This window comes from Lipotes vexillifer, unplaced genomic scaffold (genome assembly GCF_000442215.2).
Source record: "Lipotes vexillifer unplaced genomic scaffold, Lipotes_vexillifer_v1.1 scaffold537, whole genome shotgun sequence".
Lineage (NCBI taxonomy): Eukaryota > Metazoa > Chordata > Mammalia > Artiodactyla > Lipotidae > Lipotes > Lipotes vexillifer.
In genome coordinates this window covers 376372-403278 of record NW_006776635.1, presented here as the reverse complement: position 1 = coordinate 403278, position 26907 = coordinate 376372, and the positions used below count along the sequence as shown (strand labels likewise).

General features: G+C 36.1%; 1 protein-coding gene across 2 annotated transcripts in view; it reads right to left on the bottom strand.

Moving 5' to 3' along the window:
- Positions 1–26907, bottom strand: part of LAMA2 (laminin subunit alpha 2) — a 628216-nt gene that overhangs the window by 248485 nt on the left and 352824 nt on the right. For both annotated transcript variants that reach the window (XM_007450523.1, XM_007450524.1), the window contains exons 13-15: positions 13984–14085; positions 12380–12591; positions 3649–3760 (exon numbers count right to left, since the gene is read on the bottom strand). In XM_007450523.1, coding sequence (XP_007450585.1) covers positions 3649–3760; positions 12380–12591; positions 13984–14085 — 426 coding nt within the window. The remainder of the gene's footprint in view (positions 1–3648; positions 3761–12379; positions 12592–13983; positions 14086–26907) is intronic.

The following is a 26907-nucleotide window of genomic DNA, read 5'->3' as shown; positions in this document are numbered from 1 at the left end:
GCTCTCTCATCAAGATATGGTTTAGTTGATTCCTATCTCCCTCAAAAGTCCTCTTCTTGAAACTTCCATGATATTACAGTCCCAAGGTTTCCACCCCATTTCTTTTCTGTCTCCTCTGCTTCAGCCTACTTCTCATTGTCAGGAGCTCCTGGGGGCTTAGTCACTTTTCTTTTTCTTTCTACAGTTTCTCCCAGGTCATTTTATTTAGTCCCCTAGTTGATGATTCCTTCTAAATAAATATCTATAGACCAGACAGATATTCTGAGTTCAGGACCTACATTGGACATTGACAATGCTCTTTCAAACCTAATATTTCCAAAATGGATCGTTGATTTCATCCTCCCAATCACAGCTGCTCCTCTTCCAGTTTTCCTCAGCTCAGTAAATGGTACCACATCCAATTGCTCAAGCTCATCACCTGACTCATTCTTAAAATCTTTAGTTTTTTCAACTCTCCCATGGCATGTCTATCAGTAAGTCCTATTGGTTCTACTACCAAAATATATTTAGAATAAACACGTCTTTCTACATCCTCTGTCATTATACTAACAAACCACTATCATCATTGCATTCTACCACAGTAGCATATTAACCATTTTCCTTCCTGCCATTCCTGCCATGCACAATAGGTTCTACACACTGTAGTTATAATGACTTTTTCAAAAAAATATAAAACTCAGATCATGGCATCACCCAGCTTAAAGCCTTCTTTCCATTGCATTTAGAATAAAACCACAAGTTCTTATCATGCATGCAAAGCTCTGAATGGCCAGCCTCCTTCAATCATACCTTGGCCACTTTCTTACTTGCTCACTATAAGCTTCAGCCATACCTGCCCCCACTCAGCTCCTTGCCGACTCCAAACTCTGTTTCATTTCCTCCTCAGCTCCTTTAGCTAAGCTGACCCTAAACTCAGTTTAGATGCTACCGCCTCAGAAAACCTTCCTGACAACCTCTCATAAAGTAGTCCCTCCCATCTAATCTTCCTATACCCATTCTCAGTACCTCTATCAAGGCACCCTGTTTATTTTCTTCATTGAATTTATCACATTTATCTAAATTTTCTTTGTGGCATCATATAGAAGAGGGAACTGAGATTTGAATTAAAACAACTTTCTTTAGTACCCAACTTTGCTTTTACTTCCTCACCTGTTCCACTTGTCAAGTGAAATGAATTACGATGATACTAGGAAAGTATGAAAATATTTGGAAGATGAACTGTGGGGGGATTTATAAGAAGTAGAAATGAGGGGCTTCCCTGGTGGCGCAGTGGTTTGGAGTCCGCCTGCCGATGCAGGGGGCGCGGGTTCGTGCCCCGGTCTGGGAGGATCCCGCGTGCCGCGGAGCGGCTGGGTCCGTGAGCCGTGGCCGCTGAGCCTGCTCGTCCGGAGCCTGTGCTCCGCAGGGGGAGAGGCCACAACGGTGAGAGGCCCGTGTAACGCAAAAAAAAAAAAAAAAAAAAAAAGAAGTAGAAATGAGAAAAAAAAGATTCTGAATCAACATTGTGGACCCAAACAAAACAGAAGAGAACGATTTTATAATGGAGTTACAGAATGTGTTTTTGGTAAGCTAGAATTAAGACATTAATAGTCTTTGGAGTTTACTCAGCTCTTAAAGGATCCAGTGATATTAGTGATAACAAAACTAGAGTGCCTGGCGTTAGGAACTCAATAGAAAAGCAAATGAATTTAGGAAAGGACAGGAATAGATAATAGTGAGTTTAAGGATAGGAAGTTTCAAAGAAAAGAAGGAATTATTAGAGAGTAGAAAAAACTAAGAAGCCAGAGAGAAACTCCAGAGTTCATTGTCTTCTGATTCAACTAAATTCTTTTATGGATTCCAAAGTAACTTTATTTATCAATTATCATGTGAGAGGCACAGGAAGGTTTTCTTATCCCTGCTCTGCTTCTTTGTTCTGACTCTTCCACACTCACTTGCTTCTTTCTCTTCCTACCTAATTGTTACCATTATTTAGCATCCAATTTGAGGTTTTTCCACCCTAGGATACTTTCTGTGATGTCTCTCTCCACTGGAATTGCTCACCTCTTTGAAAGATTATTGCACTTAAGTTCTGTACCACTTACTGGTGCCTTAATTATATAGTGCTGTGATCCAATTTTTCATAGGTATTTGTTCTGTCTCCCTAAACAGACAGTTAGCTCTTTAAGAACAGGGAATGTAATGTAATCTTCTTGATAATCCCCTCAGCATCTAGGGCAGAATTTACCAAAGATTCTTAATAAATACTTTTGAAGAAAGAAAAGAAGAAACAAAATGCATAACCAATTAAATAATTCTAATATTCAGACAATTTTAGATTCAGTGGGCATTTTAAATTTGTATAAAAGATGATGAGGAGCACTGAGAGTAACCAATGTGGGAATAAGTGTTAAACCAAGAATAGAATCAAGGTATTTATTATTTCAGTTGAAATAAGAACATAAAGGTTCAAAGACAGCTTTCTGGTTTGAAATAAAAACTGCTAGGCTCTTAATAAAAAAATACTTTTCATCAAGTACAGTATTTATTTTACATGTAAAATCAAATTTGGGTTGACAGAGCTAATTCATTTCCATGATTATTTTTCTCTTCTCTATTTGAATTTTGGAAAAGTGACAGTGAATTACATTTAGTTTTATTTCCGGATAGGTGAATCTGAACCCAGTTAAAGAAAACACATTTGTCACCCATATGACTCTAAGCCCTGAGTGTCCTCTCGTAGCATGCATTATTTTAAAGTACAAGAGAAACGACAAAGCAAGGCCTAGGGTATTTCTGTAAATGGCATAATGGGGTAGTGTGCTGAAGTGGAACATCTTGGTACAGTCAGATGATTCCTTAAAGGCACCATCTTTAAAGAATTTAAGTTCCCATTTATCCGCAAGCCATGCCCTCTATAAGGGAAATGGTGTTTATATTTTTTTGACCAGATTTCAAGTAAGATCAATTTTCAAACTACCTAAAGAAAATACATAAAAGTAAATAAAAATTATTACCTTAGAATGACACACTGTGATATTAAGTAAGAAACATTAATCTTATTATAAATCTAGACTATTGAGACAGCAATAAATATCTCAAACTTTAGGTGCTCAACAAATCAAAGACCTGTAGGAAATTTTCTAGATCAAGGTATTTCTTCCATATATTATGTTCTGGACATTTTAAAGGTTGAGTCCTTCAGATGATTGTGATTTGGTTGTATTCTTAGGAATAAAGCAGAGAAAGAATGCGGTACATAGGATTAAAAAATGTGGAAAGGGTGAAAAAGAAAAGAAATAGTGCTAAATTCCCCGTAAGTACTCAGGTGGAAATGAAAGAGAAATATATTGAAATATTATTGCACCATCATTTATCCTATTTTATCAACAGATTAACTCGAAAACAAACACTTAAAGAAACATCAGATTTTTAACTATATGTCCTAAGGCAAAATATCTCTACAAGAAACCTGATTTCAAGATGGCATTACATGAGTAACTATTTGAAAGTCATGACTTTTTCGCAGACATTGGAGTTTCTTCTTTAATAATACATTAACATTTGTGCAATCCTTGATGAAAAAACTAAGCTTATTTTAGAATAGCTTGTGGAAAATAATGCTGAAGGAACTTAGAATGCACTGAAGCTATATTCTTGCAAACTTACTTCACAGGAGGAGCCAGTATACCCTGATGGACATTGACAAACTTCCACAGCTGCTGCAATGCTTCTGTCAGTAGGATAGGGGACAGCAGATTCAAGGCCAACAGAGCTCAGCCTGGAGCAGAAGGAAAAAGAAATGGTAAATAAGCAACAAACTCCTAGGTGTTACATCTCTTGAGGAATAGTACAGAAACAATGATGTAAATACAAGCAAATTTTTATGTTGAAAAAGAAGGCAAATGAATATCCATAACTTGATGCTCTGGTCATTCATCATATTAGGCAAAGTCAGCCTAGTTAAAAGTGCTCACAACCAGTACCACAATCAAATGTTGAAAAGATAGGACTATTCTTGCTCATTTCTTGGTTTTTGGCTATGTGTTTTGATTCCCCCCCGCCCTTTTTTCTTGAGATACAGAGTTTAAAATCATAGTTGAAGGGGCTTCCCTGGTGGTGCAGTGGTTAAGAATCCACCTGCCAATGCAGGGCACATGGGTCCGATTCCTGGTCCGGGAAGATCCCACATGCCGCGGAGCAACTAAGGCCATGTGCCACAACTACTGAGCCTGTGATCTAGAGCTCACGAGCCACAACTACTGAATCCGTGCACCCTAGAGCCTGCGCACGCCACAACCACAGAGCCCGTGCGCTGCAGCTACTGAAGCCCGCGCACCTAGAGCCTGTGCTCCCCAACAAGAGAAGCCACCGCAATGAGGAGCCTGCGCGCTGCAACAAAGAGTAGCCCCCGCTCGCCACAACTAGAGAAAGCCCATGCACAGCAACGAAGACTCAACGCAGCCAAAAAAAAAAAACATAGTTGAAGGAATTTTTAAAACAGAAAACACTCGTATGACTGACTTATTTTTAATATTTAAACTAGATAAGCAGAAGGACACAATATTAATATTCAGTCCAACGTTTTAAATTTAAAGAAAAATGGAAGCAAAAAAAAAGAAAAATAAAGAAAAGAAAGATGGAAATTATTTTGGTTGCTTTTTCTCAGAGACAGATCTTCATGTTGGTAGGTAAAAGTGAAACTTTTTCAAATGCTCAGTTGAATTAGTTAGAACTATTTTCCTAAATTGTTTTGGGCCTAAATTAAATTCACTGTTTTCTGTACTTACGGGCTTCATTTTATTGGTACTTCTGTACAATCTGGTGATTTTAGCACAGAGATTTGGTATCATTCATTATTCCTAGGAAAAGCTGGTTTGGCCAAATTGAAAAATGCTGTTACATAAGTGGTATATATGTATAGTGTGTGTAATGTATTTCTTTCCAAATATGCAACCAATATACATTCAAAATTTAAATAAACGTTATTAGTGTCTTATTGGCTTTTTCCCATTCAAAAAAACAAAATGTAAAATCTTCATTGTTAAGAACACAACTCAGAAGTCAGACAGATCAAGATTCATATCCTGTCTCTAACATCTACCAGTCCCGTAGCCTAGGAAAAATTACTTAACATCTCTCGGCCTCAATATCATCATCTATGTAAAGGAGATAAAACAAGAGTCCATACATGATGAGCTTGATTAAAGGATTAAATGAAATAATGAATGTAAAGTTCTTGATATAGTACATAACTCATATACGTGGTTATAGAATGCTAGGCATTTTATTAACATATACTGACTGCTGCAACAGGATCAAAATCACTACATGAGTAGTACAAGAAATACTATTTCCATCCCCAAAACTAGATTTTTGTCATTTTAATGTATTAAAATAAATTTTAAATAAACTCTAAGAGCACAAAATTAAATGACTGCTATTGATTCATAATGATAATTATTGCTTTTTAAAATGACTGATAGATCTCCATAACACACAATATTCCATTATTTAACCATAAAAAAGATGTAACTGATTCTTGCTAGGGTATGCATTTTTAGTTGCTTTCTTAAGAGTGGTGGTAGATTTTTATTGTTTGGCAATTCACAATTACCAAAGAGCTTGCCAGTTTGAGAATCGATGTTGTAATCAAGCCAGAGAACAAAGTTAATCAGCTCATTAAATGTATCTTCCGAAGTGACAACCTTTAACCAAGTCGTAAGCTTTTCAGCAACAAGTTTCTAAAATCTTTATTGTTTTTACTCCGATTTTCTTAATCCTACAAGCATTAAAAATCACTGTTTTACAGTGTTCAGGTTACACAGAGATTGAAAAAATTTTTCAAACGGTACTTTTTTCCACCAAATAAACTTGTATATGAAGTGTCACTGGCAATATTTTTTTAATTGAGGTGACATTCACATAACATAAACCACTTTAAAGTGTCATTTAATACATTCAAAGTGTTGTACAACCAACATCTCTATCTAGTTCCAAACATTTTCATTAGCCCCCTCTCCCTTCCACAATAAAACCCAGTATCTATCAAGCAGTCACACTCTAGTCCACTGTTCCCCCAACCTCTGGCAACTGAGAATCCGCTTCTGTTTCCATGGATTTACCTATTCTGGATATTTCATACAAATGGACATATATAATACATGACCTTTTTTGTCTGGCTTCTCTCTGTTAGCATAATGTTTTCAAGGTTCATCCACGTTATAACACATATCAGTATTTCATTCATTTTTATGGATGAGTAATATTCTATTGCATGAATATACCACATTTTCTTATTCCATTCATCTGTTCATGGATGGTTGGCTATTTCTACTTTTAGGTTATTGTAAATATATTGCTATAAACATTTGTATACAACTATTTTTGAGTGCCTGCTTTTAAGTCTTTGGGGTATATAAGTAGAAGTGAAATTCCTAGATCTGGCAATTTTTAACACAACATAAGGTTTGGAAGAGTTACTAAAATAAGGATAGTACTTGTTTATGCTAACATGAATTTATGAGCACTCCTTTAAGAACAGAGACCCTGTTGTGTCATCTCTCTACCTAGCCTGATCACGTCAATACATGCTCAACACATTTTTGTTGGATGGATGAATCTCTGGATGGATAGAAGGATAGATAGGTAGTGGGTAGGTGAATAGATAGATGGATAAATGGATGGATACAAGACAAAATACATACATAAATGAATAAATAAATGGATAGATGAATGGAATGTAGTTATATTACAAACAATGTCTAACATACTCCATAACACATGATACACTGAAGCCAGGATCCACATTTCAGATGAATAAAATCAGATAAGTAGAAGAAAACTTACTTGTTTTATCTAACAAAGAAAATAAATTGAAAACTGCTAGCTTTAGGACTTGAGGCCAGAGGCCAGAACTCATCTGAATTTATTGTGACATCTAATTGCCTGCAATTAATGGACTGTCACATGACAAACTTGTATTTCTGATCACTTTAACTTCAGAATTAGATGATTTCATGATTACTATACTAGTTGATTATCATACAAAAGACTTTCACAACTTACTAAACAGCAGCCTGGTCAATTGTATATAGATATAATCCCAGGATGTTCAATATAAAATTAATGAGCAAAACATAAAGAAAGATTACTGGAATGTTTTAAAACAGAAAAATGAGTAATTGACGGCTTTAAGAAACAATTTAAAATAGAACAAAACAAAAACAAAAATATTTTCAATGAACTGCCAACCTTCATTTGTCTTTTGAAACAACAGATGTTCCTCTCCTTAATCTATGTAACCATTTTGAGCTATGAGAAATTTCAACACTCAAACATCTTTCCCAGCAATATTCCACATTAGTATTCACTGAGCAGTCCCAATGTTCATTAGGTTCTGCTATTTGTTAAATGGGATTTTAATGTGTTTAACAGTTTTTAGTGTTACTCATGAAGAAGGCTGCAGTTTATTCTTTTCCTCCCTTCAATATGGTCATTTTATTTGCTTGACACAGGCTGCATTTATTTAAATACATAATGAGGATAGCAATAAAGTACTAAAGTTTGGAGACGCAGGAACTGTCAAAGATTTGTCAACTAAATCAAATGTTTTAGCTGGCTATTTCTCTTTATTATTATGAGTGGGAAATACAGAAGATGATGGATGAAGAGAAAAGACATAATTATATAAGCTAGTATTGAAAATATTGCAATCATATAAGAAAGACTGTCCTGGAACTGTCTTAAAGATTGTTCTTAATATTTTTGTTTTCCTATATTTTCCACCAGAGTTAGCTATGTCATGCTTCACACACAAAAAAGAAAAAAACCCAAACTATTCTTTAAACAACAGGACATTTGATCTTAAAACTCTTTTATATTTTTAATTTACCTTTTTTGTATAGAAGATATCTATTTAATTCTACTTAAACAAATGTTACTTCAGGTTCGTCACCATAGATAAAGATTTTATCGCTGTTCAGGTGTTTTGTTCTGTTTCATTTTTGACAAAACATAAGATGATGACTTAGAACTTCCTTTAGCCTCTGTCCTGTGGAAGTTCCACAAAGTACTACTCAATTAGTGAAGGCTGATCATTTTTACTTCATTCCTAAAAAGGCAACAGAATCATTCACTGGTTCATCCAATGTCTGAGTGGGCCATCTGGGAACGAGCTAGACATTTTCTCCAAACATTTTCAATCCCATACCAAGTAAGGAAAATAACTGACAGAATCTGCTATTGTTGCAGCCATGCATCAAAAATATATTAAATGCTAATATAAGAATTCACCTCTTCCTCCCTAGTTCCACCAGGATGCTCTATGCACACTTCCATTGCACTCTTTATTATACTACCATAAACGTTACTACATGTCTGCCTTTCATACTCGACTATGCCTTCTTTGAATTCAACGATCCTTTATCCATCTTTGTATCCTCTTTCCTTAGCCTAGAACTATCACATAATAATTACTGTGTACTGAGTGTCTTCTGTGCACTGTCGTGGGAACTTGAGACATAGCTCCTTTAAATATCAATGAAACTAATGTGGTAATCATGTTTTTGTCCACATTTACAAAGCCAGAACCTGAAGCTCAGAGAAGTAAAGTGCCTTGTCACTATAATACCATTAGCAAGTGGTGCAGCACAGACTCAAACCCAAACCCAATGGTTAGCCTGTTACTCGACATTGCCTCCTAACACATACTAGATAGCAGGTCAGATGTTTTGGATACATCATTTTCTCACCTTAGCATTCAATCTTGAAAGTTAGGTATTCTTTTTGCCATTTTACAGAAGAGAGAGCTGCGACTCAAATACACAGGGAAGGCACTCAGTAAATGCTGGCCGACTGAATGAATCCAATGTTACAGAATAGATTTGGGAGGTAGTCAAAGATAACGGGGAGAAAACACATGTGGGCATAAACCCTGGCTGAACCTCTTCCCAAGAGCGAGTTACATAAATCTTTTTAAGAGCCTGAGAGCCCTCGTCATAATAATTTCTTCAAAATGTGATTACCTGTATCATTAATTTCAAAAGGTAGAAGTATACTATCAACACTATTTCCACAAGCCTCAAAACACTCCTTTGTTTTTAAGGATTTTTCGAGATTATTTATTACGTAAATTCTGTGTAATATTTTTGATACCCATACCAAAAAATTTACTATTAAAAGTCATGTGAAAACATCTTGCCTTGGAGAAATTTCGTATTTCTTTTCAAGCAATAAAGACACATGGGTTGCATCACAATAAAGTCATGATGGGCTCAGTTATGCTGTGGTAACAGACAGCTCCAAATTCTCAGTGGCTTAACAGAAAACAAAAGTTTACTCATGTGAAATCCTCTGCAGGTCTGGGTAACTATTCCGTGTAGCTGACCTATGTGTGCTGTCAATATTTCAGGCTGTTTTGATCTTCTGGTAGCTAAGTAAGCTCCACAGAGTCTCCAACTGGCAATTCAATGCTTTTCCAGGGCTTGGGGGGAGAAGGAGAGGAATAATACATCATTTCAGCCCAGATTGCATTGGCCAAACCAAGTCCTATGACCACATCTACCCTCAAAGGAAATGCAATATTCCAAAAGAAGGAGATTAAAAATTGGATGAACTGTACTAATGCCTACTATAGGGTATAAGAAAGAATATCAAGTTCAATATCAAGGATGCTACTAAGAACAAGGTTTGGTGAATTTAAAGGAGAAAGACACACAGTTAGGTTAAGTTGATTTCTCTTACGTTCTTAAAGGAAGAATGAAAAATTTCCCATTTTTATCTTCATCTTATCAATGAGGGCAATGAGAAGGAAATCAATTAATTTTATCGTATGGGCCTCTCAGCCTTGTCGAAAAGAATGACAGCAAAAATGGTCTCAATTTTAGAAATATCAGTCCATGTTTTATCCCAGATGTCTCCAAGTCTTAACGGTACTTGGAAAAAATGGTATTCCCTGGAATGAGGCAGGTCAGATAGAAATGCTTCAGATTTGTGTGCTGATTTGCCATTAGCAAAATGGTTTTGCAGTCCTCTAATTCCATTCTCATAGTGACTTTCTGACGTTGGCAAGCAATTGTCCTCATCCTTATTTTACAGATGAGGTGACTGAACCCAAAGAGGTCAAAATGACACTTATGTTTACAACTATTAAATAGCTAAGTTGAAAACAGAAGTCAAAATCCTGACCTTCAGCCCACTTCTCCCTCCACTATTCAATTCCAGTTCCTCCACAACAGGAGGAACGTAAGCCCATTTGCTGAGAGAACTACCCTGGAAATAAATCTTCCTTAAGTAATTCTAAACATGAATTTCTGTTGAGATAGCTTCAATTTACTTGTGCTTGCACACAAGCTGTATACCAAGTTGGAAGCCTACTGTGCAAGACAAGTTGAAATCAATTCAAATGATGTTTTACAAATATGACTCAATCTACTAGTAGATCAGAGATAAATAAAATATAACAAGCGTACTGACTCGGGATTCATGCTGACTTTCGGCTCACCTGAAGTGGGTAGGAGTTTCAAATATGATATGGCTTTCACTTCTTGAACCACAGCGCCTTACAAAATGTAGGCTGCAGAAAGCATCGCCTACTTGGATTAGTTCCTGTGTCAGATCCCATAGACACACTCTGTGAACACGTTGTTCGTGTATGGGGAAACCTCAGCAGGCTCAAATGAAACTAGTGATTTTAAGATGGGTAGACACTAAAATTATCTGACATGAATCAGGGGGATTCATGTCTTTGGATTAACTAGTCTGAGAAACAATGCTGGCAAAAAGAAATAAGTCCCCCAGCCACTTTTTGTCAATTTGCTTGTCATTTATTTTGAAATCCAGAGGACTCATCTCGTTGTACTTGTTAAACATCGTGGCAATCTCTATTTACTAAATGTGCAAAAACATAATTAATTCCTAAGTGCTGCTTCTCATCTTCATGACATTTTAACCCAGCTTCTAGCAGAATTGACTCTGCAGAAGAGGTACATTGTTTGGCAGTGGTTCTGTTTATGAATCTGCGATACTCTCCTTTGGGAGATGGTAATGATGATTACACTTAGTTAAAGTACTACAAATGAAAGACAAACTAGGCCATGCAAGCAAATGAAGGAGGTAGGGGAGCATCAGTAATAAAAAAAAACCCCTTTTGCAGATAAATCAGTATTGGAGACATTGCTTTGATTATGGGTATGCCAAGTTGTCAGTTTGGGGTCACATTTGGTCATCTAATTAACCTGATTTAGGACAAAATTGCCAGAGAGCTTGTGTTATTTACTATTAGAGTAGAAAAGGAGAAAGGAAAAGAGCTCATTTAGACACAAAGTCAAAATTTTGTCAGAAAAATACATCTTTTTTTTTTTTTTTTTTTTGCGGTACGTGGGCCTCTCACTGCTGTGGCCTCTCCCGTTGCGGAGCACAGGCTCCAGACGCGCAGGCTCAGCAGCCACGGCTCACGGGCCCAGCCGCTCCGCGGCATGTGGGATCCTCCCGGACCGGGGCACGAACCCGTGTCCCCTGCATCGGCAGGCGGACTCTCAACCACTGCGCCACCAGGGAAGCCCCATCATTGTTTGTTTTAAAAATGGAAAGCACAGCAGCCTACAGTCAGCCCCTTATGGATGTTTGGTTCAAGTCAGGGAGCTCTCTCTTTAAGGAAAAAAAATAGAGAACAGAAAGGAATAATCCTTTGAAAGCGTTCTAGGTAAAGAGCACTGTACGTAATTATCACATATAATTTTCACAACGACCCTGAAAGGTAGGCACTATTTTCTCCACTTCACATTTGAAGAAATCAAGTTTCCACAAGGACCAACCACATGCCAAAGGTCACACATACAATAAGCAGTAGAGCTAATTTAATTCCTAGTCAGGTTACCTCCAAAGCTCATACCTTCCTTTATATCATGCAGCCATTACAGTATTAATTTTTTTTAAAAAAAACTTGTAGTTACTTAAATGAAGGTGCTTATATTTCTCATCATAAACTATATACTATTAAGTCAGAGACGACTGAATTAATTAATGGAAGAAAATATTTTACAAACCACTTTCTGAATACGGGTATCCTGGCATTGTATCACTTTAGTTTTCCACTATCTGAGTCATCATAAAGGAGACTCTTTTCCAGGATAGCATGTCTCGGTATGGGAATCATTCTTATTGCATGCTCTGGCAGAATTGAAAAAGAATCATCAATACTGAAAAAGGACTAAGACAAATTCATCTTGGGTATGTAAAATTTTAAAGCTTAATAGAAACACTTTTCAGAAAACCAGTGCTCCGTTCTTATCTACTATTTCAAGACAGCAAACCTTAGGGATCTTCAGCCACTCAGCACATGCGTGTTTGCCCCAAGGTAAATGTTGTGAACACTGGGAGATGCAGTTCTTGAGTTTACCTGAAGATGGCATCCATCCCAAGGCTGTATGTGATTTGTATAAGGACTCTCTTTAAATTCGCAAGCACGGTCATAAACTCTTTCCTACTGACTGGGAAATTTGTGCCATGTATGGTAAATAAATCTTCTTTAAGTGACAACACATTAATATGTTCTTCAGATGGTTGCAGATACACCTCGTCTTGGGCTGTGCTGATTCTCAAGTCATTTCCCTAAAGAGAAAAAGAAAGTATAAAAGGGTAAAACTGTGAAAAAAGGGATTCTCTTCTCTGTGGATTATCCTCAGTAGGTTTTTAATTTCAGGTTAGCTTCCCCTGTCAGTCAGCATATTTCTACTATGTATGAAAGGCAGAGAAAACAACTTAAATATTAGCCTTAACTAGATGCATCACAAAGTATAAGCTTCCTGGTTATGCATGACTTTGCTTCCCCCATTAACTAAAATAATAAATACCTGGCAACTCATAGATATATGTGATCACAAATGTCCCAGTTTTACAGAAGTGTACAAAAATTGCATATTTCAAAGATACTATTTTATGGTGAATGTGGGTTGTATAGGAAAATAGGGAAGAAAACTTAGAACAGTGTATGAAGCTATTGTTTTAAAGGACTCTTCTATCTGGGGGGAAAAAACCAAACAAACAAGAAAAAAACCTGCAGTTTAATGTTCACAATAGGATAATGGCATCATTACCATTTGGGTTAACATTTTATCTTAGTTCATTCGTATTAATAATATGTAATTCTCAACATTTTACATTTAGAGAATCCCTTTTATCTCAAAGGAATTCCATGACATACTTCTAGTTTCATACACATACATATGTAATGATATATATCACCCAGATCACTTCATCTAATATTGGGAACATTCATTTTGGGGAAAGAATTTTTTTTATTGATTCTCATGCATGAAAATTTCAAGACAAAAAACAACAGAGCCTCATGCTAAATAAACATAGATCCACTTGGACTCATAAATATGTGTGAAATGTGTGATTTTGTGTGAGTTGAGGGGAGGAGGGCATGTATTATGTGAAGGGAAGAGTATGAGAAAGGATGGAAGATGGCCTTTGTGATAACTTTAGCCTTCTAGCATTTGTGAACTGCCTGTGGCCCTCCAAATCCCGAAAGCTGTTTCTCCTATATTTTTCTTACCTAAATTAGGAGTTTTGAATTTGATTTAACTGCACCTAAATAAATGTTTCCTTTTCCATTTACTTCTACCTAATATAAACAAAGAAATCAACAATAAAATCTACTTGGAAGCAAGGAGAGATGGCAAAAGTACAACTATGTAAATCTGCCATTTGCCTAAATACTTTCAGTATCCTTATGTTCTTGGGAAAGTGGTCATTAAGTTTTAAATTTAAATTCCAAATCTGCTCTAAAACTCCCATTTACCATTGGAACCCAATGCCTATGCTCAGTCTTAGCTATGTCTCAGAGTGAAACATAAGACTGGCATAAAAAAATTCCCCAAATATGGTATTTTTCTCTAGTAGTATGTAAATTAATGTTAAACTGCCAAGTAAGGAATAACCTCAAATAACATAAGAGTGAAAAGCAGTTAAATATAAATGACACGTTCCATACTCTACCTCTAAGATGATCATAAGCTGGAGTATGTGTTCTGTATCTTCCTCCTCTTCTTCAAGTTCGTATGATATAGTAAATGTCAATTGTCCTCCAACTGCTGTGAGCTACAAGAGAGGAGATGCGTAATCATTACAGGACTGGAGATGGGTCATTAAATCATGTTTTACTTATTATTTTAAAATTATTATATTGTTCTAGAGGGCAGGATTTGGAAGAAGCAGAAATCATGAGCGTGCAGAGTGAGAATGATAGACATTTCTTTAGGAGTAACCTTTATACGGACCTTACCCATCAACAGCAAGCCTGACACAAATATAAATTCATGTATTATTTTCCATGGTATTGCAGGCTTGCTGAAATAGGTTAAGTTCCAGGGAACCAAACATAGCCCCTCCTGTCATTCTCCTAGTGTGTAGCTTGAGCTTTAAAATTCCCAAACAGAGAAGGATCTTTGTTAAAACTGGGAGATTTCTACCCATCCCTGAGGGTCACTCACTTTCTGTGGGTCTGAATGCTTTCAGCAAAGACATCACTCCATTTCACAGGCACTTTACCTACACTATAAGCTAAGCTGGGAAATGTTGTTGGTCAAAGAAAAAGAAGTGTAGCAGCAAATTTTATATCATGATAAAATTTAATCAAAACTCCCAAAGAAGATACACTTTCCCCTGTGCAATCAAATATGCTTAGTTTGAATGAATGCTGTTATCCCTTTTCGTTAAACAAACTCCTCTCCTTCCAACATGCATGCCAAGCCCCATACAATGTATGCTTGAGGTTTACTTCCTCTGACATTGACAGTAACCTTGCAGAAAGGATAAAAAAATAGGAAAGCAAGATCATTTACAGGATAGGAATCAACACTGGAGCTTGAGTGACAGACTCGATGCAAATGCTGCAGTGCTTTTAAAAAAATTCCACCCCAGCATTGTAAATAGACACTCATAAAACAAAGCTGATGATTTGTATTCTGCAGTTGCCTCCATGCTGACAAACAGACCCAGCTTCGCAGCCCTAGGCTCTTTGTGGCCTCTCACAGCAGACCCTGACCACAAAGCAATTCCCGATCATGCTCTGGATTGAAGACGAGGAACCCGGATTCCTCTCAGAGTTGTTCCATAGGGAATGGAACATAGCTCGCCATGGCTGATTAAACAGGGTTTTTAAATTGCAGCTCCTAATGTCTTCTAAGAGCTCATTACAGGGAGCTCTATAAGGAACTAAAATTCAGAAAACTTTTATTCCCCTGCTCCACTGAGAAACAGCCCTATTCTAACGTCTTTTCATATATAAAATAATAAATATCTCTCTGGACTATAGCCCTTGGCATTATTGTGAGTAATGAGGGGTGAATCTACGTAAAAGGTTTTTGGTTCTATTAAGATAAGCTTCCAAAATTTCACATAGCATGCTTGTTCAAAATCAGCCAGACATTTTCTCAATGACAGGAGTCTAGAAAGGCAGCAGAAAGAATGTTTCATATATTTCAAAGAGGACTTAACTATTCAGAATTTCCTAAATTAATATTTAGTAGGAGGTAGGGATTGAGTTTGGGAAGGACATTGGGACACAGATCTATAATGTCGCATACTTTTGAGCTTCCAAATGTATTCTGATTATTTAAAATTTGGATTACATGTTATTATTCTTCTGGAATATGTTTCTCTAAAAAAAAAAAGACCAATGTAAATTAATTCTTAATTTCTTAAATCAATTTGAGAAACTTAGAATTAAAGGTAATTCCCACTTTGCCAATAAAAAGAGCCAAAGTGTGTGCAATTTGAGTATCCCAGATGTTAAGACTTAAGATGAAATACAAAAATGTTTGATCTGTTACAATATTTGATTTGTCAATGTATTTTCCATACCTGCTTATAATCAAGTTATATAGTATATGAGATAATATAATATGGGAGAGTAATGAGGGTGGAAATGGGGAAAAAAGAACAAATAACTACACAGAAAAAGAGAGGGGCCTTTTGCGGGTCAATGATAATATAAAACATGAACTAAGGAATAGAATTAATTCAACCTATTTTCCTGAGGGCTTATAATAATAGTAGTAATAATAATAATGAAAAATTGGTTTCACATTTCATAAAAACTTTTTTCCAAACTCTTTCACGCATATTTGATACCCATGCTTTGGCAACATTAGAACCAGTTTTTGAATCATCTAACAATTTTCATGAGTAAATCTATTTTGCTTCCACCTAAGTTGTGAAAAACAGGAAATTTTAAATAGATGCATGATACTGTTACCAGGTGTTTTTTTCCCCAAACCACAAGTGTTCATTTCTATAATATTAAAATCACTGTCTACTTCATTCACCCTAAGGTGTGTATTTATGATCACCTCTATATAACTACTTAGTCAAGTACTTAGGTAATTTTTTAAAAGACTGTTTAAGATATCATCCTTCAATTTAGAGATTATACCTCCTAGGAATAATTACTTATTCTCTGTTAAAATCCTTTGCCTCTACTTTTCCTTCAACTCCATAAAGTAATCTCTTCATAAGCAATAAGACCAAGCACTTCCTGGTGGTGTTTCCAGCTAATGTGTCTTCCCCAAAGAGTACATACCATTGTAAGGTCTTCGTAATGATTCAATTATAAGATAACACCTTCTTTTCTGAGGAATATTGTTTTTGGGGGGAAAAAGCTTTGCGAATACTCAGAATATATGTTGTCCTTTCATATATGGCTTGGATGAGGAATTCTGTCTCTTCTCCATCAATGTACTGCTCCATATTCCAAATGCCATTTTTACTTGGCTCTCCCACATGCTTGCTTCTCCACTCTCCTATAATTCCTTCAGTATCCCAATCTTCACTCTCTCCATCAAATCAAATGTGCACAGGGCTGCAAGTCATCAATTAACTTTGTTGTCTCCTCTAGCTGTTATCTCTGGTTGTTAGTTTTGCTGTCGAACTCTAAGATATGTGGTATTACAGTCATTTTCTTTATTTCTACCCGTCCACCCTTTTTTTATTTTATCAAAAGCTGCAGCCTGCTTTCCACACTTAGTACTTCACTAAAAGTGTTTCTTGAAAGGTCATTTATCAGCTTTATCTAGCAACCGCTAATGGGCTTTTGTCCAGTTCTATGTGTCATGTGATAATTCTTAAGATTCTTGACTCCTTGGTCTTCTACTACATTAGACTTTTCTGATACTTCTTCCCCTGGAGTACGACAGACGTCATAACTCTGTCTCTGTGATAGATACATTTTTCTTTTATTCTATACTCAGTGTATGGATGTCTCCAAGACTCCTACTCTCTTTTGGTTATCCTTTCTTATTGACTTTCCATTCCTCTCTCATGGATTGAACTATGTTCATACCTGGTTTCTCAATCCGTATCTTCTATCCTGTCCCATGTCCCTGTATTAATTTGCTCCTGGTGTCATAACGAAGGACCAGTGACTGGGTAAACAACAGAAATCTGAGATCAAGATGTCAGCAGGGTTGGTTTTTCTTAGGCCTCTCACCTTGGCTTGTATTATAGATGGTCATCTTTCTCCTGTGTTCTTCCATGGTCTTCCTTCTGTGTTTGTCTCTGTCCTAACTTCCTCTTCTTATAAGGACAATAGTCATAGTGGATTAGGGACCACACTAAGAACCCCATTTTAACTTAATTAATTAATTGGAATAAAAGATCCTTTCTCCAAATACAGTCACATGTTGAGGTTCTTGGAGTTAGGACTTCAACATACAATTCTGGGGAACAATTCAGCCTGTAACAGATCTGTACTGAATGATTGTTCAGTAATGTATCACACACTCAACATACCCAAAGTTAATCTTATTATCTGGGTCCTCCCAGGAAACAACTATTTTCTCAACTTCCATGAAGCATGGGTCAAGCCAATTGCTTTGTTTCTCTACTGTAATTTGGAAACCATAGGCACAACATAATATTGTTTCACTTTATTTTCTGTATCAGATTAGTGCCTCAATCCTGTTCCTTGAAATGCTTCTTGTCTAACTTTCTGTTCCCATTGCTACATCCCACTCACTAGGTCCTCATCAAGCATTTGAATTCAATTCCCTGACTTCAGTCTTCTTTTTTGGGGAAAGTGTTATCAACAATTACTTCTGTTGTTGCACTTGCCTAATGAAGAACCTCTAGTGGCCCTGGTATCTATGATATCATTCAAGTTTCTATGTAGTTTCAATACTCTGTAGGATCTATCTAGCCCCCTGTTCACAAAATCTCTGCAGAGATGTCCCAGCGCACTTCAGTAAACTCACAAAGGCACTGTGAGATGTTGTAAATGTTTGAAGGAAATACAGCAATACTATATAATGGTTGGACACCACACAAACAACTAGCTCTCCGTAGTTCACAATTTTAACAGATAGTTCTATATTCCTCTAGAGGATGTTCTCAAAATTTTGAGCTATGTTTTTGTTTACTTGCATTTTCAGCCATGTCATATCTTTGTTAAGCAAAGTTTTCAGTGGATGCTGGGATAAACAAAAACAAAAACAAAAACAAAAGCAAGCATTGTACAAAAATCAATGTGAAACAGAAAATAAAGGCAGCAATGTCTGATCTGACTCTCGGTTTTGAGAACTTGAATATTACTCAGCAAGAAAGATCCCATTAGTAAGTAACTGTGGTAATTTATGAAGAAAAAAAATTATTATATTGTCTAAATTTATGTGCATTATTTTTTAGTGACTGCTAAGTTGTTAAATTACAAATATTTATTAAGTTGTTTAGCCCTAACTACTGCGGCATATTTCAGTTGCTCTAGAAGGCATTGTGAGAAAAATATGGAGACACTAAGAATACCACAAATTGAAAAAGTTTCAGAACTCCCAATCTAGCCTCTGTATCTATCCATTCTGCTACTTATGTGTGCTTAAAGTAATTTTCCTGCTGCAATTCTCATTCCTACAGCTCTCTGACCATTCAAATGCTGCTTTTCTTTCTTTGCCTGGTTGATGTCCCGCTGGACAGAAGACTGAGGGAAAAAAGTTCTTTCAGTGATATTCTTAAAGTCTACTGAGAAGTCAGTGGCAACCACAACTAGTAAAAGAACTAAAGGACAGAAGAACAGGTAGAGCTCTGTATAAACCAACTCATCCAATAACATTAAAGAATTCTAACCATACATCACATGACATTGGTAAGTTATGTGTGCTGTGCATAACTTTAATTTTCCACAATCTTGGACTTTGTAGACTCTATTAATTTTATATTTGAGGTTTTCATATTAGTCCTTTTTGGGGACAACATTGATTTCTCTAATTTTACAGAGCACTGCATGTACAGCCAATAGAACATTTCATTTTCTCCTGCTATTTAGGAACTAAACTGTCATCATTCTATTGGCTAGAGAAATATGCTTTTCCACAGGTAGAAATAAGTGCAATTCCAGTTTGATTTAGGGCCTTTCTTATATTTACTGGATGGATTAGACTATATCTACCAGAGACGAAAATTATATTCCTTTTCAATACAAAGAGAAAGTGAATTTAATGAAAATATTTCATTCCATAAGAGTTCCCAAAGACCTAGACTTTTATCTTTCCCCTTATCTATTAAGCAAAATTCTCTTTGGGGAGATTCAGATATCAAATTGTGAAGGCACTGCAAGACAAAGGAGCAGCACCCATCCATCCATCCCTGGAGATGGTCCAGTGCCAAGCCCTTCACTCTCCTGATCCTCAAATTCACCCCATTAAGAAAAAAGCAATTCGAGTAGCTGTTTCCCTTGAATACCTGTTTTAATTCTACCTTCAGGGGAAAGGAACAGCTTGATTGCAAGTAACATTATAGTTACTATGCAATATATAACCTAATGTCACACTTAATAATGCAGTGTGCATGCGGCACATTGCATTAAAAATCTAATGAGGCAGGAAAGTTTTTCCTCACGAGTGGAAAAGGCTAAAGCTTTACAAAAGCATTTAGTATTAGGTTTTGTGTGTTCTAGCCTCTTTTTTTCCCCCCCCAATTTAAAAAGTATGGATTGAGGGATGAAGGGTGGATGATCTATGGAGGACAATATATCTGCAAGGAAATTTTTATCAGAAAAATAAGCCTGGAATATTTGGTCCTCTGATGTCAGAACATCATCACTCTTACTCCACAAAATGGGGTGTGAAACCTAATATTTGCTTTTCTTACCAGAGCAAATATTTCAGAAGGGATATACTAAAATCAAATGAGGGAAAGGCTTTGTAATACTGAGCAGGATAAGTGAAACAGAGCTGTCAATTTCAATTTAGTATCACAAAGAGGGCAGGCGATTCATCTTTCTAGATTCCAAAGCCCCAGAGTATTAAATTCTGAAAAGGTATTCTCCCATTTAAGTGTTTATTAATGCGTCTATTCATGAAGCTCTCTTTCAAAACAGAAAAAGTATTCCACTACAGGTTTTGTTATACTCTTCTGTACATTTATAACATTGAGATAAGTGCATGTTTCTCTCCTTTCAAAACTTGATCATTAGAATAGAACTGATGCAAGGGGATGTTGAATTAGAGAACAGGCAGAATTTACATGGGAGATCTTAAAGTTACATCATCTTTGATGCACAGAAAATGGACTAGGAGTTGTGGGTGTCACATGGGGACAATACATTCTAGAGATGTTGCTTTGGAAGGCAAGAGGCTACTTTATGCAGTCCAGGAAATACAAAGAAAAAAACTCGAGGAATTTTACTTTCTGCCTGCCTTACTCCCTTTCTTTTCTTCCTCTCTGCTTGCTTTTTCTGCCTTCTTTCCTTCCTTTTACACATCTCCCTCAAACCCTACCCCCACTCCCACCATCTCCTTCTCTCCTCTTCTGATTTTATTTTTTCCTTTTAGACTTGGCCACTTCCAACCTGATAAGATAATTTTGCATCCTTCTGTACTTTGTATCATCTAAAGTTCATATGTATCCAAAGCAGTGATTAAAATCGTGAATGCGTCAAGGCCAAGGACAGAGTTTTGTGGCAGCCCACCAGGGATACTCCCTCAGTGTTAACACTCACTACCTGATCAGTCAGTGTCCGCGCAGCCCAGTCCTCCGACTGCTTACGGAACTACTCACGCATATTTATTCTTCCCAACTTTAACCATGTTTTTCCAAATTCTCACAACCTACCTCCTAGCTAGTATTCATATACAATGTTTCTTATTCATAAGGACAAGACATATTCATTACAGCGTTTTGGTTGGCAGAGGGAAAACAAAGTAATTGTGAGAGATACATCTAGAGGAATTAAGAAGTCAATATGAGATTCCCATATGAATTTTTGTTAGATTAGTTGTTTAATCACTTGAGTAATGCCAACCTATCTCCAGCATAAGCTTTCTGTCTCCTGCGTAACAAAGTGAGGCCCAATTATACTTTCCCTATACTCAGTTATGATTCAAAGTAAATGGAATTATAAAGGTTTGATCAGGTAAGAATGTATCTGGTTGCAACTGAAAACCAGACAATTAGTGTTTCTCATATAACAAGAAGTCCAAAGGTAGATAGATCAAATTTTTAAAAATTACAATGAATGAGTTAATCTTTTTCTATTTCATGTATTTTCTACAAAAGCCTAGATCCTTCTGGGGGCATTTAAAAATATAAACATCTCATGAATAGATTTGCTAAACTTTACATAGAAGACGAAGCACTTAGAAGTACAACATCCCATACATAAATTAGTATTTAGTGTTTTCTCTAAGTTCTCTGACTTAGAGAACTACTTGCTACCTTGTGACATGCACTGATCAAATATTGAGTTGCAATAGTACAGTCTCAACAGATGCGAGTAAATGGTAGCAGCCAAATTCTCCGAACTGTTTTTTGTTATCAAGACCAGACTCAAAAATAGGATTTTTCCAACAGCTGTTTGTCTTCTGTTTACTTTTTATGTTTGGATGGAAGCTTCCATTAGTACTTTTTCTTTGGGTTGGATTAATTTATGAGTAAATATTCAGTACAAAAAATACATGTAGCATATTATTAAACATTGATCTAATCAAATAAACCATAAATTATGGTTTTATATATACATATGTTTTGTATTGACTAGGGCTTAATTTTTTTCTTTAAGTTCTCTGCCAAGAAAACAGAAAACTATATCCTCATGATATACAACATTGATCTGATTAAAATAACAGGACCCATTTTAATCCAAGTTCCAGTAAGTTAAATAGAAACAGACTTACTATTTTCACATAAATGACGAATGAAAACAAAATATACAATCCTTGTGGAAAATTTATGAAAACACTGTAAAAAAGAGTTATCAGCATTGCTATTTTCTATGTGAATGAGAATTTTAGTTAACCTTTCTCTTACTGCTTAAGTATTTTGTCTTATAAGTATATTCATTACTTTGGATAGTATATGGCTATTGTATAGCCTTTTCCCCTCACATTGCAAAAGTAGCAACAAGAGTGTAATAAACAGAGCTTTCCTCTTGCCCACAGGCAATTCTAACAGTTTATATCTTTAGCAACACTAAATATGGTTGGAACTGCTGTATGTTTAATTAAGTTCAATTAATTTTAGGTTACATTATTTAAACAGAGGTTATTTTGAAATAGCGGTCAACTTATCGCACTGAAAAGCAGAAGCCAGAACACATCTTGGAATACTATTCTGATCTGATGCTAAATTGATCTACCACTATTCTCTTTTCTTTCTTTCCTCATTTGTGAACTCTGCAGGTGATTCTTTATTACAGCAGTAGAAGCTGATTATGAATTCTAGAAGAAAACATTCCCAAATGTGCAATGGAAACTAGAGGAGAATCAACAGGCTAATAAAATACATTTAAGTATCTTCTTCCAGAATGAACAGATAAAGGGCTGTGTTAGTTATCTGATGTCGATTAATATAGGGGTCAGATATAAATCACACCAAAGATCAAACCCATTCCTGGAGATTTTCCGGACCTAATTTCAGATCCTGGTGCTGGCTTTAAATTGCTGTATGGCCTTTGGGAAAGTTATTTATGCCTTCAGAGTCTCAGTTAATTTTCACTAAAATGAGCTGAATTACACCTACCTCAGAATTTTGTTCTGAGTATGAAATGAGAAAATACAAGGTAAATTCCTCACCCGGCACCTAGCGCATAGTATATAAGTAAAAAATATTGTAAGTTATACTGTTTTAACATATTTTCAAAATTAAATATATACACACTTCACACAAAAAATCTAATCATAATAATATTTATTTCACAATTCTAAATGCACTTTAAAATCTTAGGTTTTCTGGAAGAGTCACAGTGACGGCAGGATTCAGATATTATTCATGTTTTAATGTTTCCCTCTGGTACTCTGCATAAGTATCTCACAGACAGTAGATGGTACACAAATATTTGCTGATTTTTTTTTTTTTTTTTTTTGCAGTACACGGGCCTCTCACTGCTGTGGCCTCTCCCGTTGTGGAGTACAGGCTCCGGACACGCAGGCTCAGCGGCCATGGCTCACAGGCCCAGCCACTCCACTTCATGTGGGATCTTCCCGGACTGGGGCACAAACCCGTGTCCCCTGCATCGGCAGGCGGACTCTCAACCACTGCGCCACCAGGGAAGCCCATATTTGCTGAATTTTAATCAAATTCAACACCATATATCATTTCAATATATGATATTGAATAGATGGAGAAGGCATTAAAAAAAACTTGGAAAATTTGTACAACTCCATGAGATAACTTGCAGTTGTTATTAAAGTAGGTCTTTATTTGTCTCTCTATTATTATCTTTATCAGTCCTAAAAACAAACCAAACTAGACATATCTATTTGAGCTTTTTGGTGATTTGAGTTTACCACAGGAACTTACTGTACTGCTGACTGGCAAACTATAAATGCATTTGTTTTAAAATAAGGAAGCTTTAGCACTGGGAAGTTTGATCTGAAGGTGAAGGGAAAAAAATCAATATTTAAGTCATTTAGACATTTACAAACATGAAGCAACTATACGCCATTACTTTTCACCAGCTTCTATATGCTAGGATAATAGCGCAATTTCCAGCACCCCCTAATACATATTTTATAAGTCATATGCACATTTTCAATATGTTCTGATACATTGGCAAATAATGTACTCTCTGTATTAAGAAGAGACCTAGCATACAGATTAAAGGAAGCAATAATCCAACTGCAATCACAGCTAGTAAGAGCACATTCTTGATACCACCGTTTAAGAGAGTAGTTGACAAATTAGAGTTCATTCAAAGAGGAATGACCAGGATGTTGATGGCTCTAAAAGCTGAGCAAAAGGTTTAGAAAGGTAATGGGAATCTTTAATCTTAAAAAAGAAAAAACTTAGGGAAAACATGATTGTTTTCTCAAATGTTTGAGGCTCTAGCACGTATAATAGGAAAAAAACGTGCTTTGTTTGTAGCACAGAAATTGAGCCTATATAAGGAAGTGGGGAGAAGGAGCATTGTTTGGTCATGTGGAAAAATTAACTTCTAATATCTAGAACTGTTGAAAATGGAATGAACTACCTTGTAGGGTATCCATATCCCTAAAGATATATGAACAGAGCTTCATCTGTTCAGGATGATGGAGGAGGAATGCCTATATCAGCTGAAAGGTTGGACTAGATCTGAAATCACTGGGCAACTTGAAATTCCACCAGCATAGTTTTACAGCTACTTTATTATAGTCGGTGACTAAATATCAGGGTAACCCTCTGCAATTTCTATTGCAGAGCCCCAGGATAGTATTAGTTTTATATACATCTGCTTTTCTCTCTGTGATTTTAGAGATAAAAAATTTATAGGAAAGAGCAACACATTTTATTAAGAGAAAACTACTTGTATACACAAAGACAGAATGGCATAGTGGGAAAAAGAAGCTAGACTTCTGGGGAAGACACAGTCAGCTCTGCCTGCCACTTATTAATTGCTTATGACTAGAGTAAATTACTTAATCTCTCTTTGTCTCAAATCTTCATCCGAAACATGGATATGATACAACAGTAAATGCTTTATAGGGTTGTTGTGAGAATTCAATTGAATAATCTAGAATAGTGCTTGACACTTTACAAGTGTTGAATAAAGGTTAGCTGCTATCATTGTTCTTGTTGCTGTTATGTAAAACAATCTAAAACAATCTCCAAAAGTTTGTAACCTTCCAGAGCAAGATTCTCTGATTACCACATCATTGCAACAAATCAGTATGATCTGGGTATTTTTAAGTTTGAAAACAAACATTCGTCACATCTTTAAGCAATATATGCATAACATAAAATTACGGTAGGTCTCAAATTAAGGGACTCAATTACTGAGCCTTATATAATCAAGCAAACATTTATATAAAACTTTAGAATTTCAATAGCATTTTTGGCATCATTTTATTTACTCTTGAAAAATCTCATAAGTATTATTATTATTATATCATATCATATACAGGGGGAAATTAAGGTTCCAAAAGGTTAAATTGTTCAAGGTCACACTTTTACTTTAGTGATATCAAGATGCAGCCTTGATTTACCTTTTTAAATTCAAGACTGTATCTCTCCCTCCTTCTCTCTCTCTCCCTCCCTCTCTCTCCCTCTCTCTCTCTCTTTCTCTCTTCTCTCTCTCTCTCTCTCTCTCTCTCTCTCTCACACACACACACACACACACACACACACTCAGTGTGCATGGTATCTATAATGCAAAGATCCTGTGCTCCAGAATAGGACTGACTCACTCTCCATTACATTTACTGTGTGACTTTGGACAAATTAATTTAATTCTATAGTATACACAGTGTTATGCCTAAAAGAGAATGAAAATATCTACCTTGAAGGGTCTTTGTAAAATAATTCATGAGAGAAACTATGTAAAACCTATTCTTCATGTTCTATATGAGGCATATTGAATTTATTCAAACATAGTCTCATTTTCTCTTATAATTCTTCTGGGAATTGAGCAAGCTTAAAATAAGTTTGTTAATTTGAGTCTAAGTGTTCATTTAGAAAATAAATTACTGTTGTGTCTTAAACATGAAAATATATTACCTTCATTAATAATGAGAAGAAAAAGTAAAACTTCGCTAAAATACCATTGCTCACTCATTGAATTGGTAAAGATCCAAAAGTCTGATAACATACTCTATTGGTGAAGGGCTTAGGGAAACAAGCACTTTCGTGCATTGGTGGTGTATGTATAAAATCTATGGGATCGGGGCTTCCCTGGTGGCGCAGTGGTTGAGAGTCCACCTGCCGATGCAGGAAACACGGGTTCGTGTCCCGGTCCGGGAAGATCCCTCATGCCGCGGCTTGGCTGGGCCCGTGAGCCATGGCCGCTGGGCCTGCGCGTCCGGAGCCTGTGCTCCGCAGCGGGGGAGGCCAAAACAGTGAGAGGCCCGCGTACCGCAAAAAAAAAAAAAAAAAAAAAAAAAAAATCTATGGGATCGATTTGGTAATATCTAAAGTACAAATGCATATACACTTTGATATGGCAATTTTACTTCTGGAAATTTATCCAACAGTTATACTTGCACATGTAACATATAGCTAAGCACGTGATTATTCATTGCAACAATGTTTGTACTAGAAAAGCATTGAAAATAGACCCATGCCCATCAATAGTGATCATTATTAGACATATTAATAATAATGGAGATGGCAAATATTCCTCAATGTGGCTGTACATGTATTAACTCATTTAACCCTCAAAATAATATTCATACAGCCTTATGAGATAGGCATATTGTTATCATTGTTACATTTATTTTAAAGATGAGAAAACTGAAGCATTGAGTGATTATATAACTTGCTCAAGGTTATAAAGTTGGTTGGTGGTGAAACCAGGACTTGAACCTCATGACCTAGCACTCGAGTCAAAGTTTAACCTCTTTTATGACTGCTGAATGAATTTGGGTGCATCTGTTCAACAAAATAAAATTAACCAAAAGTTATATATATAAGTATGCATTATATATATATATATATATATATATATATATATATATATATATA